The sequence below is a fragment of the Vanacampus margaritifer genome, chromosome 8, assembly GCF_051991255.1.
Source record: "Vanacampus margaritifer isolate UIUO_Vmar chromosome 8, RoL_Vmar_1.0, whole genome shotgun sequence".
Taxonomy (NCBI): domain Eukaryota; kingdom Metazoa; phylum Chordata; class Actinopteri; order Syngnathiformes; family Syngnathidae; genus Vanacampus; species Vanacampus margaritifer.
Window position 1 is genome coordinate 18,391,877 of NC_135439.1, and position 12,500 is coordinate 18,404,376.

The window sequence follows — 12,500 nt, forward strand, 5'->3', positions numbered from 1 at the left end:
TCATAAGTGTTTAAACACGAAAGTTAAGTGTAGTTTGGCAGAATTAAATGTTAAACAGTAAAGTGTAGAGTATTCAACACTACTCAGTGTTTACCAGTGTCGATTTTTAACACTATACAGTGTTGGAGTAACACTGGTTATAACACTGGTTAAGTGTGAGAAAAGTGTCAGATTTACACTAATTGGTGTGAACACATATCAACACTTTTCTCGTGTTATATTTAACACTCGCAGTGTTACTCTAACACTGGTACCTATATAGCTAGTACTACAGAAATAATTAATTTGTTTTAATAGAAAATATGTACAACAAAGGAAATACAGTTTTGAAACATTTTTATTCACATTTTTATTATGCGCCGGTGCGTCATGACAGGTACGGTGGTCATGTGATATGCGACGAGGAGCAAGTTGAGCTGGCCGTCTGATTTGCCCAAAAAAATGAGAGCACTGGCTACTATATAGCGTGGGAATATAGTGAATGAGGGGTTAGGGGATAAGAGTGAACATTCGGACACAGCCACAAACACATTTTCCTGCCTAAAGTTAAGCAAAACCACACTGAGTTTTGTTGGATGCATAGTTAAGCATTGGCAAACAGCGTTAGCTTCTGATAAGTTGCACATACTTGAATACTCAGTGAAGTTGTCAACAGTGTAGTGTACGAACTAGTGCTTACATAAGTAAACATGTTTTTATTGTCATTATGGGCGCTCGCATATTTCCTCCCCCAAACTGAGCACTATTAAATGATTTGCCATTGGCCCAGCAGTGCATTTGAGGTAAGAGACAAAACTAGCTTAATGCTAGCTAAGACAAGGCTAGTATAACACAAAGGGGATGGTTTTAAAATGGGACCAAAGAGAAAACATCCTGGCTTCTGATGTTGGCCACCGTAAAGTGGTTGAAGTAAGTTATTTTAAACTGAAAAGGAAAACCTTTCCATGGGCTGATACGCTGCATCAATGGGCCAACATAGGCCTCTGATATGTTTGAATGATTTGACCAATTTGCATTTTTCATGTTTTGGACTATGTAGCGTTTTTCAAGAAGAGTACAATAAGTAACCAATTTGAGTTGATTCATGACTCCCTTGTTAACGTGGGTGTGAATGCAGATTTTGGAATCAGTTAATCAGACATTTGGAACAGATGTTTGGTGCTTCTATTTGACTGTGCCTCAGCACCAATCACGAGGTGCATAATGGTATGCGCTTAAAGGAGTTTGATGTGGACGAACCCCATCAAACTACAAAAGAGACTGTGACCCAAGGCCCTATTGTTCAACATCAGTGACTTCTGACCTCTTCAATGTTTTTCTGGATGAATGGACAAAACACAATGGTCCAACACAAACACACTTCTGCTTTTGTCAAAATAGTGTTTAGTACATGTTGCACTCTCCTGCAACAGTGGTACCATTGTAATTGGAAAGAGATGCACGACATGTTTGTTAGTTGATTGTTAGTCCTGTCAACTAAGCAACGTTAGAGCAGCTGATGCGTAAAAGAGCAGCTGAGACATCATCTCACGCTCGCTGTGCACAGGTGAGACCGGCCGGCCCTCATGTTGACTGCTGGTGTTGACACAGCTGCTGCTGTTGTTGTGAACATACACATGGTAACCAGACAAGGTTACAACTATACATTCCCGCTAAGACGAGAGGGAACGTCTCCTCCTTGTCCGACTGTTTCAGGCTGCAGTTGTGACAAATCATGATAACATGTCCCAACCGTGGCCCCACATCTTTTCCAACGGGCCTTGTTTATTTGATAAGCAGAAGACATGTGAGCTGTTTCTGCACACACATGCTACTCAACAGTATAACTCCAAAAGTATCACACGCTGGCTACTCTGCTGTGATGGCAGTAACAATGGTAACAATTTAAACCTTGACGATGGATGGATGTTCAGGAACGCTATGCTTTGAAGTCACATAAAAGCCTGGAAATTTATACAAAATCAAATGTGACCACTTCAGTGCACCTTGCCAGCATCAAAGCAAACAGTCAAAAGAGCAAAGAGTGGATTTCCCCGCAAAGGAGCTTTCTTCTACTCAGCATAAATGAAGCCCAGGTGTAGAAGGTGGAAAATCTTCAGGCAACATCTGCCAAGACACATGCAAACCAGCAACTTTACCATCTCAGACAGCCCCACCGAGAACACCCTGAGCACCTGTACGGGGAATACCAGCTGAGCGGACAATCAAACCCGCTCGTTCCAATTTTCAGGACTGTGATACCACCAGTCAATCATACGTAGACAACTATTCACACTATCAATGAGTGAGAGTTGAACCTACACTGTCTGCATAAAGTCAGGTGAGTAGACTCATTCACCTACTGATGATGCAACATCAGGAGCAATTGTGAGGGTTCAGTATCTTGCTAAAGGACACTTCGACACAGTCACAAGAGCTCAGGACCGAACCCACAACCTCCGACTTGGGAGACGACCACCAGGGCCAAATGCCAACCAAATAAGCTTTTACCGTCAGTTGCGAATGAGCAAAGGTTTTATGGAGGTGTAGTGAACCACAATTTCACCAGGAGTTAGAACCTGTGCTTTCCATATTATATTGATTCATAACATATTAAGCAGCATAAAGGCGGGCAGCTTAGCTTTGACTGAGCACTTCCAACACAGGTTATTTCTCTTCTCTTGACACTCACCTTTGCACATTTGACACAATTCTTACAGCTGAAACAAATCGAGATAGCTAACCACCTGGATTCTGCTAAGCCAAGGTGGGGGGAGTAATAAAGAAAGGAATGTGGCTCAAACGTCGGAGGGGATTATTCCGATACATTTTCCCTTTGCTCTTTAACACCTAGACGCAAACCTGTGTGTAGTCCAGATTTGGAGGTTCTAATGTGCCTGTAATCTACTTTTTTATGTAAAGGTTCAGAACTACAGTACACACAGTGTAGTCACATCCAAATACTTGCACTAATCACATTATAGCAAAGTTTGGATCTGATTCAGGAAGAAATGTGGGTCACTTCACAATTGTAGATGAGCTCTGAGGCTTGCAAAAAAAAAAAACTACTGCGCTACATCCAAAGCAGATGTCAGAATCTTTTCAGTCAATATATAATAAGCAACATAAAAATTGATGTCACCCTGACTGAACTTAATGGCAAAGTGTACAGTGATCTGGGTCAGCATCCACTCTCCATGCTATTTGATGGCAACATACAAAGTGAGGGAGTGGCTCATAGCGAAGCAGATGGGTGGACAACATGAGACAAGAGAGGGAAAACAAACACAGCAGCATGTGTTAAAGAGATCAAGATGAAAGGCTGCAATAAATCAAATAAACCAAGTCTCTTTGGGAAAGGTGTAACGTCTCATTAGGTAAATACAACAACAGGCCACACAACAGTCATTACTTTCGAGAGGGCTGCTTTGCAAACACAGCAAAGGGGACACGACCAGAGAATCCCCATGCAGGCATTCACTGACCCTCACGGTCGTTTTTTTTTTTTAGGACCTGACAGCCATCCTTGTTGAGGAATCTGTTAATGATAGGCCGTCACACTGCTGCATGGGAGAAAGCAGCAATAGCACCCATAAAAATCTATTGAGCCCACTCGCAGAAACACGCCTATACGTCTGTATTTCGCTCCATAACAATTCAGCAACAGGGGGGGAAGCATGACACGTATTTCTCCTGTGAGGCTGCACGTTTTAATACATTTACACGGGCTTGCAATCCACGACTTGCTGCCGAAAATTACTCCGTCGCTCATATAAACATTCGCAGTGTCCATGTGTTACCAGGCATAACAGTGGGGACATATGTTTAGGTTCATCTATTATAATTTACATATAATTTAAAGTGGCGCTGCATCCATCCACAGACATGCATCTGCATAGCCGCAGACGACAAAAACACCTTCCTACACTTCGCCTCTCAATCATGGAAACAATTTTACACAATATATTTTGTATTTATAGATCTTAAGCGCAAACGCGCAAGTTAAATGAGTGTACTTTGGAGAAGAAACCCCTCTTACCGGAGAGCATGACCGATGCCTTGGGAGGTCTCCATGGTCCTCAAGCCGGGAACGAGAATCATTGCAGGATGACACGACAAGCTCTTCTTCGTGTTCCACTAAGCCAATAACCTACCACGCGTCCGAACCCCCTTGTTCATGGCAGCTCCACGTCTAAATTGTGAACAGCCCACGACCGATATTTGTATTGGACACCTCTAGCCGTCAGACTGTGGGAGACAAACGTGAAGAAGAGCGATTCGCATCCCAGCTGAGCTGAGCCGACTGAAGCTACCTCCGGAAACAACAGCACTAAGCCCCGCCCACATGCAGCACGCCTTCGATAGAATCCAACCGAGGACACAGTGACCTGACCTCCCTCCTAACAAAGTAACAAGACATGTTAAATGTGGCGAAAATCCACGCAGGTAAGAGTAGTTGCTGGTACCTGCACACATGTCGCGATTCACTCGCCTCACCACTCGCAACAAAATTAAGGAAAGCCAGTGACGACTCATCCAAAAGATGGCACTGTTTTTCTTCTATCTTTACAGTCAAGTGTTTCCCAACCTTTATTGAGATTGAGACATGTCAAGTCGTCTTTATTTATAAGGCACGCATTTTACAAAAGAATAAATCCCCACCGTCAAACAAAAACAACACGAAGTGGAGATTCAGGTTAATTGCGTATATTCTGTCATCTAGCGGAAGCAGTGGCGTTGCAAGGGTCTCTTGGGGCTCCAAGCATGAAATCCTTGCGGCTCCCACCCCACACGTACGTAGTTATTTTTTCACCTATAGATGCACAATATATAAATAAACAATGAAGAAATCAAGTTGGGTATATACCCATACATATATATATATATATATATATATTCCACAAAGTGTAACAGTTCTCTCTGTTTACAGTCGGCTACTCTCAGAACAGCCGACTGTAAACTGTAGCCAAGAAGAAGCGTGCAACTGCCAATGTGGAGTAAAACAGTTTTGACTATAGGCTATGTCGTTCGAACGTACTATATAAAGTCGTTTAAACATCTTGACAAAGTTGTTTAAACGTACAACAAAGCAAAGTCATTTGAACATACTAATAAAGTCGCTCGAACATATTGACAATTCTGAACATTCGGGGATTTCTGATTTCCACAATGCAAAAATAAAAAATGAAAATGCTTCCTTTACACAGTGAAAACAAACGGCGTATTTTGCTTTTGCCTGTGACTAGCATACAAACTACACAAATTGTTATAGTAGTCAAACGACATTTCATTGCATTTTGCAATCAAAATAATCCTCACAAATCAAATTACAACGATCCAAAGTCCAATGCTTTTCAATGAGCAGAGAGCTTCCTTTTACTGAGTTGACCGCCATTTTGACTTGTGACGTCAGGTCGGAATTGTAGCATCCATCCATCCATTATGTAGACAAAATGCGAAAAACAGAACACCCCCCCCCCCCCCCCCCCCCAAACATAATGTCACAATTCCCTATGTGCAAGACAACATCCCATGGTATTTTGGGCAAAAATGTAATCTTTTTAGCATTTTGCCTACATTTAACCGATCCCTTTGGAAATTTTTTGTTTTATCATGGATTGTGAAACACCGGGAATTGTTTTTAAGGTCCTTGCGGCTTGCAGGAGGAAAAATATGGAGTTCAATTTTATTCTAATTTAACCGCTGGAGGATTTTGCCATTCTGGATTTTGGATCGCGGATCAAAAGGATTAACTGAAGGAATAATCTGCCAGACAATTGCACAATATATTTACTCAAGGTCCACAACATTGGGTACGCCTGACCAATTAAATCACAGTCAAAACATTGTCTTAATACATAAAAACAAAAAAGACCAGTTTTGACAGTTTCAGAGAGCTATTCATGTTACAATATTCTCAATTCTCTCAACAAATATATACAGTATATATATTTCTTTGCCTTAAACATCTCTCAAGGATGCTGGCCACTACCTCTGCTCCTGTCACCCCATACGCCCGGAGCACTTTCCACTAGTCTGCTTGGGAGACACGGTCGAACACCTCCAAGTCCACACAATGGACGTTAAATTACACAGTGGAATGGTTGGCTGAGCTCCCATGCACCCTCAAGGACCCTGCTGGTGTATACCTGGTCCACAGTTTTTTGCACAGCCAAGACGAAAACCACAGTGCACCTCCTGAACCTAAGATTTGACTTCCCCCACAGACACTTCTCTGAGAACCCTTGGTTAGACATGAGGGCGAAAAAAGAAATGTTGTCAGTCTCAAGGGGCTGCAGGCCCTTTTCATCAGCCATAATTTAATTGCAGAAATAATACAGGACACCACTGAATTATAAAAAAGTCAATTGTTTTACTTTTTAGGTTGAAACATGACATATGCAGGCGTCTGGGACCCATTTAACAGACACTTAAATGAAATATTCAACAATTCTGAACATGTTAAAATCTGATTCTAAACCATTTAGGGATACACAATTACTTGAGCAAAATATACCCCAGTCTTCATCAGGGCCAAGAATTATAGTATACATCTAGTGCTGACCATAATTCAAACACTGCCGATTGTGCAAGTTTTCCCACTTACAAATAATGGTGGCCTGTAAAAAAAAAAAATATTATCATAGGTGCACTGTGAGGAGCAAAGTCGAAAGAAATCCAGAAAAATCACGCTGGTGTTTTACTTTTAAGTAATTAATCTGCATAATTACAAACCCGCTTTAAAACAAACATCACATGAAAATGTAAGTAATTGACTCGTGCTAACAGATTTTGACATTTTGCATAGCAACATTAGATAAACCAGAGAAATATTTGACTGAACAACTGCAACTGTTTCGGTTCAATTCCTGGGGTCATTTTTCCTTTAAGAATCATACACATCAAATAATAGACAGATCATGACTTCACATCATCTTCATATTTTTTGATATGTGCAATGAAAAAAAAAATTCTGACCCTAGATTACATTTTCTTTTAAATAAGACATTTGACAAGGGGACCTCCATCTTTTGATTACAACATCATCATCACCAAATGTGGGTATTATCATGCAATTTTAATAGAAACATCCTTGCAGGAAATGTAAAAAATGGGGAATTAAAAAATTTACAAAACCCACATACCTTCTTGGCAGAGGTGATAACTTATTCTTAAAAAATAATAATAAAAAAATACAAGGAGTAATTGATCAAATACAGGGTAGAAGTGGGTATGGTCATGGGAGATGTCATTACTATTGAAGCATCCGTTTGGCAAAGGACAGATAGTATGAGGGAAAAGATGTGAAGCGCACTTTGTACATATGTATTGATTCCTCAAGTAAAAGTTGATCAACTTTACCACTCACCACAATATTAAGTCAGGGGCCAGGGCATTCGCCCGTGAATGGAGACACAAAAAATATTGCGGAAAGTAATGCTCCTCCTTGGAATGCCTTTGGTAATGCTTCAATTGTACTATTCCAGGTCAGAGGTCAATCTGCGGCGTGTCGATGTACTGAACAAAAAAAATACTTGTACAGCAGTTCTTCCATATTGGTCCCACATCCTCAATCGCAAAGCAATTTACAATAAAAGCAGATGTCCACATTTTTCTTCACCAAGAACTCACACGTTGCGGCCCGCTCCAACGTAATGGGGGCATGGCTGGATAAAGGCTCTTTGGGGGGCAGCCCCTGGCATAGAGTATATTTCTCCAGGCCCAAAAGCAGACTGACCACTTCAGTGGAAGAGGTCAACTTTTGAGGGAATTTACAATACAGCGAGTGGGTGGGTAAAAGCGGCTGCTTTTGCACAGTCACCTGATAGAAGAAGCCCGGGTCGATCAGCACTATGGTATCTGACATAGTGGACTGTTTTGAACACTGGACAAGCTGAATCTGTGGGCCCTTCGCCATTACTGCATACCAGAGGATTGGCAATGAGGTGCAGCGCAAAGAATTGAGCAGATTCACCAGCTTGTTATCAACGTCCTCCGCTGTTTCGATGGGATTATCGGCCAAACTGAAGATCTGTGTGATCTGAAGGGGCGAAAGGAGTTCAAAATAACACTAAATTACAGTGAGAATCATTTTTTATTCAACACTTACCATAGGTAACTCATGATTCTGCTCTACAGGCCTCCGACCAGCTGTATCAAGGTGAGACTCCTCTTCATTCCTTTCATTTTGCTCGTCCTGCAAAAAAAATAAGCAACAACAATATGAAACACATTTTAATCATAGCAAACTGGACGATATGTAGTCTAACAAACGAGGCCTTGGCAACGCTGACAGTGTAAAACACCAGAATGTGTTTGTCTGAAGACAGTAAGTGGAATTGCACTACAAATGATTTCAACTCAAATTAAAAACAAGAAAAAGTTTGTTTTATTCGTTCATTGCCAACAACTAAGTGGTATATTCTCCTTTAAGCGTAAGTCAGAAAAGTCAAATACACTCAACTGAATGCCCACTGGCTGAAATGTGTCATCAACCTGTTGCCGTGCTGATCACTTAAAAAAAAAAAAAAAAAAAAAAAACTGGCTAACTCAAATGTGCTGAATTAGCCGGCAAAATTGTTACTGTGATTGTGACGTTACCTCGTTTGTCTCTCTCAAATCTATGGGGATAATTTTTACAGAAGAAAATAGTGTATTGCTGAGTTTAAATTAAGGTAAAAAAAAAAAAAAAAAAGTTGATTATAAATATATATATATATATATATATATATATATATATATATTTTTTTTTAAAAGGTGATTAAAAATGAAAACGAGTTGGTTCTCATTATTAAGTGAAACATTTTTTTGGTCTCCTGTATTTATAATTTAGTTCTTTAGGCGTTAGTTCTTTAATCTTTTTATCCGAATACCCAATTATTCAATAGAATTTTCAGTAGGACACCCGAATAGCATAACATTTGATAGCTGCAGCCCTAAAACTAATCAGTAGAAGGAAATATCTGAGCTGCAGGTTACTTGCTCTTGCAGCATTTAAAAAATGAGCTTGGAACAAAAGTGACACTCCTGTTTATGTTTACATTTGCACTTCAGACCATGGCCAATAATTTTCTTGCAGTCTGCTCAATAAAAAAAAATCATTTTTTAAAACTGGAAAATTTAATTAGGCATTATTTTATATTACAAATTTTGCAAAAATCTCATCTCTTCTTGTGGACTCAATCTTGTGAGACATCGCGTCTACAGTAATTTCTGGACTATAAGCCGCTACTTTTTTCACTTGCATTCAACCCTGCGGCTAATAAAAAGTAGGGATGGCTCGATACCACTTTTTCCTATCCGATACTGCAGCCTTGAGGATCGGCCAATACCGATCCAATTCTTTTTGTCCCGCTAAAAAAAAATTTTTTTTTATAATATGTGGATGCAATTTTTTTTATACTGACATCTAAAAACACCCCACAACAACAATTCTGGTCCCCTAAAGAAAAAAGGAAAAAACACTGGTTATGTGTAATTGCTGTGGCTTTATTCAAACTTAAAGCTCACATCTGATATATCAACACTGTAAACACAGCAGACTCAGCTGCACCATTCAAATGTTTTTTATAAAACAACGTGCAATGATAATCTAGTGCAAATATCTAAATGAAATAAAATAATCCTCGTGTATAAACAGAAAAGTCACAATGACATTGCAAAACTGCAATAATTTTCCGTAAAATAATCGCAACTTAACAAGAATAAAGTAGGTATAACTTTTAAGACACAATCAGAAAAAATACACCTATACACCTCATTTGCTGCACCAAAACAAAAACAGAACAGAAATGGTAAACAAAGTGCACTGTGATGTATTGTCTGCTGAATTTGTAACTGCTGATGTTGAACTGTATGTAAAACATGAACCTAAACATTATGTTCACTGAAAAAAAATAAATGTTGGCTGCCTGACCTTGAACTGGAAATACTTAAATTGCCTTGTCTTGCAACATGAAAGGCAGCTTTTTCTTCAGAAAGATGAACATTTCAGCCTTCAGCTGTTAGTCTGCTCCTCTTTTCATTAATGATGATAGAGACTGTGCTAAAGAGCGTCTCGCTCTCCACGCTTGTTGTAGGTGCACGAAGAAATTTAGCAGCTGTGACAGCCAAGGAGGGCAGTCTATTTTGTTTAGTCTTCCAATACAGCAGTGGATTGTCTGAACACGAAATAGTCGACTCATTGAAGTAGGTCTGCACTTCAAAACGCGCACCACTTGTGGCAGGCTCAGGACAAAGTGCGTTTTCCTCCATGATCTCGGCAAAAATGTCCCCAAGTTTGCTCTTACCGGTCGGTACATGCAACCTCCACTCGTGCTACCTTCTTTGCTAGCTCTGACTGAGGTGGATGCGGTCCCTTCTGCTACCTTTAAGGCTCCTGCTCTGATCCTCCTAATCTCCTCCAACTTCATTACCTCTGCCATTAGCACAGCCTTTGCTCGTCTTGAGGCTTCTGCATTTGAAAAGTATCTAGAACGATAAAAATAAACATATACATGGTTAAACATATCCAGTGATTAAATCCACTCTTATTGTGAATAACAGTGCATACATTAAAAACACAAATCCAACAACACTTTGTGTATATGAATCTGTCATTCATCCGTTCACTCAGTCTAATAAAGAAAGCACGCATACCTGTCTTTATATCTTGGATCCAGAAGCGTTGCAACGGAGTATATTGGCTCAGTCTCCAGGTGTGAAACGTCTTCTCATAACTTCCAAGACAACTCATCTGTCTCTTCTGGTCGACTGAGAAGGCGTTTCAGGACTTGCACAATGGGGATGGCATCAGACGCAGAGGCAGATGAGGCGCTCACCTCCCTTGTCACCTCCTCAAAAGGAGCTAGAATTTGTACAGTTTCTTCGAGTAGCCCCCACTGGGTTGCAGTGAGTGTGGATGGCAGGTCATATTCCGCTGTGTATGCACACAAGGAGGCTCTGAATCATATAATATGAGCTGTTCCACCGTGTCCGTACATCTTGCTGTAGACCTTTGGGCGGCATATTCAACTCCTCTTGAATGTCTTGCAAGTTGTGAGTGCTTGAAATGACCCACGATTTTTCTTCCAACAGCCACCGCGTCACACACACTCCCTGTGACAGCAGCCCCTCGTTAACAGCAAGCTGCAGTGTGTGGGCAAAGCATCCAATACGAGCAACCCCAAGATGGTCCATTGCCTTTATCATATTGCCGGCATTGTCCCGCAAGATTACATGGACTCTGCTCTTGTCCATTTTCCATGCATACAAAATTTCCTCTGTTGCTTTAGCGATTGCCTCTCCTGTGTGTGAGCCACAAAACTGCTTAGCTTGTAGCACAGCTGTCCGCAAAGTAAAACTTGCGTCTATCCACTGGACACACGTCTGAACTCCAAATGTCAGTTGTTAAACTAACCATGATTGCACTTTCCAAACGTTTAGAGATGAACTCGCTCACCTGTTTGTATTTCAGTGAGATTAGTGTATCAGAGATGGTGTGCCGCTTTGGTAGTTGATAGTGCGGCTCCAAATGCTGTATCAAACCTCGAAACCTCACATTTTCCACGACGCAAAGTGGTTGGTCATCCAGCAAAATTAACTTGATAACTTTGCTATCGTTTTGGCCCTGGGGCTCTCCGGAGCGAGTTTTGTAGTCTGTAGTGTTTACAGCCTCGAAGTTTGCTGCAGTTTGCGCATTTTGTTTGCACTCGCCTGTAAAAATTCTCCATACTCCTTTGCATGATGCTTCTTCAGATGCTTTATCAAGTTTGTTGTGTTGAAATGTTCGGTTTTGCTGCCGCCCCTTGACACACTAATTTTGCAAGCATTGCACTCAATGTTTTGCTTTTCTCCTCCAACACAAAGTAAGTCCACACCGCAGACATGACTAATGTTGGCTTCTGCTCACGAGAGGAAAAAACAGGCGTGTGGCAACCATGATGACGGTGCGTCCGTGTTTACGGCATGACACACAAAGTGACATGGATTATGGAATGGATCGGATTGGTTATAATGAAAAACTATTGGATCCCGATCCAGCTATTTTGGCCTTTATCTGACTCAATACCAATCCAGTGGATCAGATCGAGCCATCCCGAGTACAAAGGTGCGGCTTATCCATTAGATCACACTATAAAGGAAGCGCAAGAGCGTCAGGCAGAGCAAAACAAACCACGTGAGCCCAAATATAGTAGGAGAGACAGAACGAGCGTGAGACAATTTGCGCCCTCATTATGGAAAAGAAAGTAGCGGGAACCCGGTGTGGTAATATTAAAACACCTGCTACTTACAGTCAGGTGCGGCTTATATGTGTAACAAACTCGAGTATTCCCCAAATTTAGCTGGCGCGGCTTATAGTCAGGTGCACCTTATAGTCCAAAAATTACTGTAATATAATGCATGAGACTGTGAAGTGTGTGAAATTTTTGTGGTCAAAGAGACAGTCTCATTTGACTAGTATGTTTTGGAGACTAGATGCAAATTTTAGTAACTTCCTTATATAAATTAAATTGAGGTTGAACACATTTTTGCTGTATACC

General features: G+C 40.8%; 2 protein-coding genes and 1 long non-coding RNA gene across 4 annotated transcripts in view; all 3 read right to left on the minus strand.

Annotated features, from left to right (window-relative positions):
- The window catches only part of ccdc120b (coiled-coil domain containing 120b), a 21,727-nt gene extending 17,365 nt beyond the window's left edge, over positions 1-4,362 (minus strand). Inside the window, exon 1 of the mRNA XM_077574288.1 lies at positions 4,019-4,362. The gene's annotated coding sequence lies outside the window, so the exon portion shown is untranslated. The remainder of the gene's footprint in view (positions 1-4,018) is intronic.
- Positions 4,363-6,328: 1,966 nt separating this feature from the next.
- Positions 6,329-12,500, minus strand: part of mbd1b (methyl-CpG binding domain protein 1b) — a 17,858-nt gene continuing 11,686 nt past the window's right edge. For both annotated transcript variants that reach the window (XM_077573956.1, XM_077573957.1), the window contains exons 16-17: positions 8,090-8,176; positions 6,329-8,020 (exon numbers count right to left, since the gene is read on the minus strand). In XM_077573956.1, the coding sequence (XP_077430082.1) occupies positions 7,550-8,020; positions 8,090-8,176 (558 nt within the window). In that variant the 3' untranslated portion in view covers positions 6,329-7,549. The remainder of the gene's footprint in view (positions 8,021-8,089; positions 8,177-12,500) is intronic.
- Positions 9,448-12,500, minus strand: part of LOC144056865 (uncharacterized) — a 3,215-nt gene continuing 162 nt past the window's right edge. Inside the window, exons 1-2 of the long non-coding RNA XR_013295129.1 lie at positions 10,618-12,500; positions 9,448-10,449 (exon numbers count right to left, since the gene is read on the minus strand). The exon at positions 10,618-12,500 is cut by the window's right edge and continues 162 nt beyond it. This is a non-coding gene — a long non-coding RNA (uncharacterized LOC144056865). The remainder of the gene's footprint in view (positions 10,450-10,617) is intronic.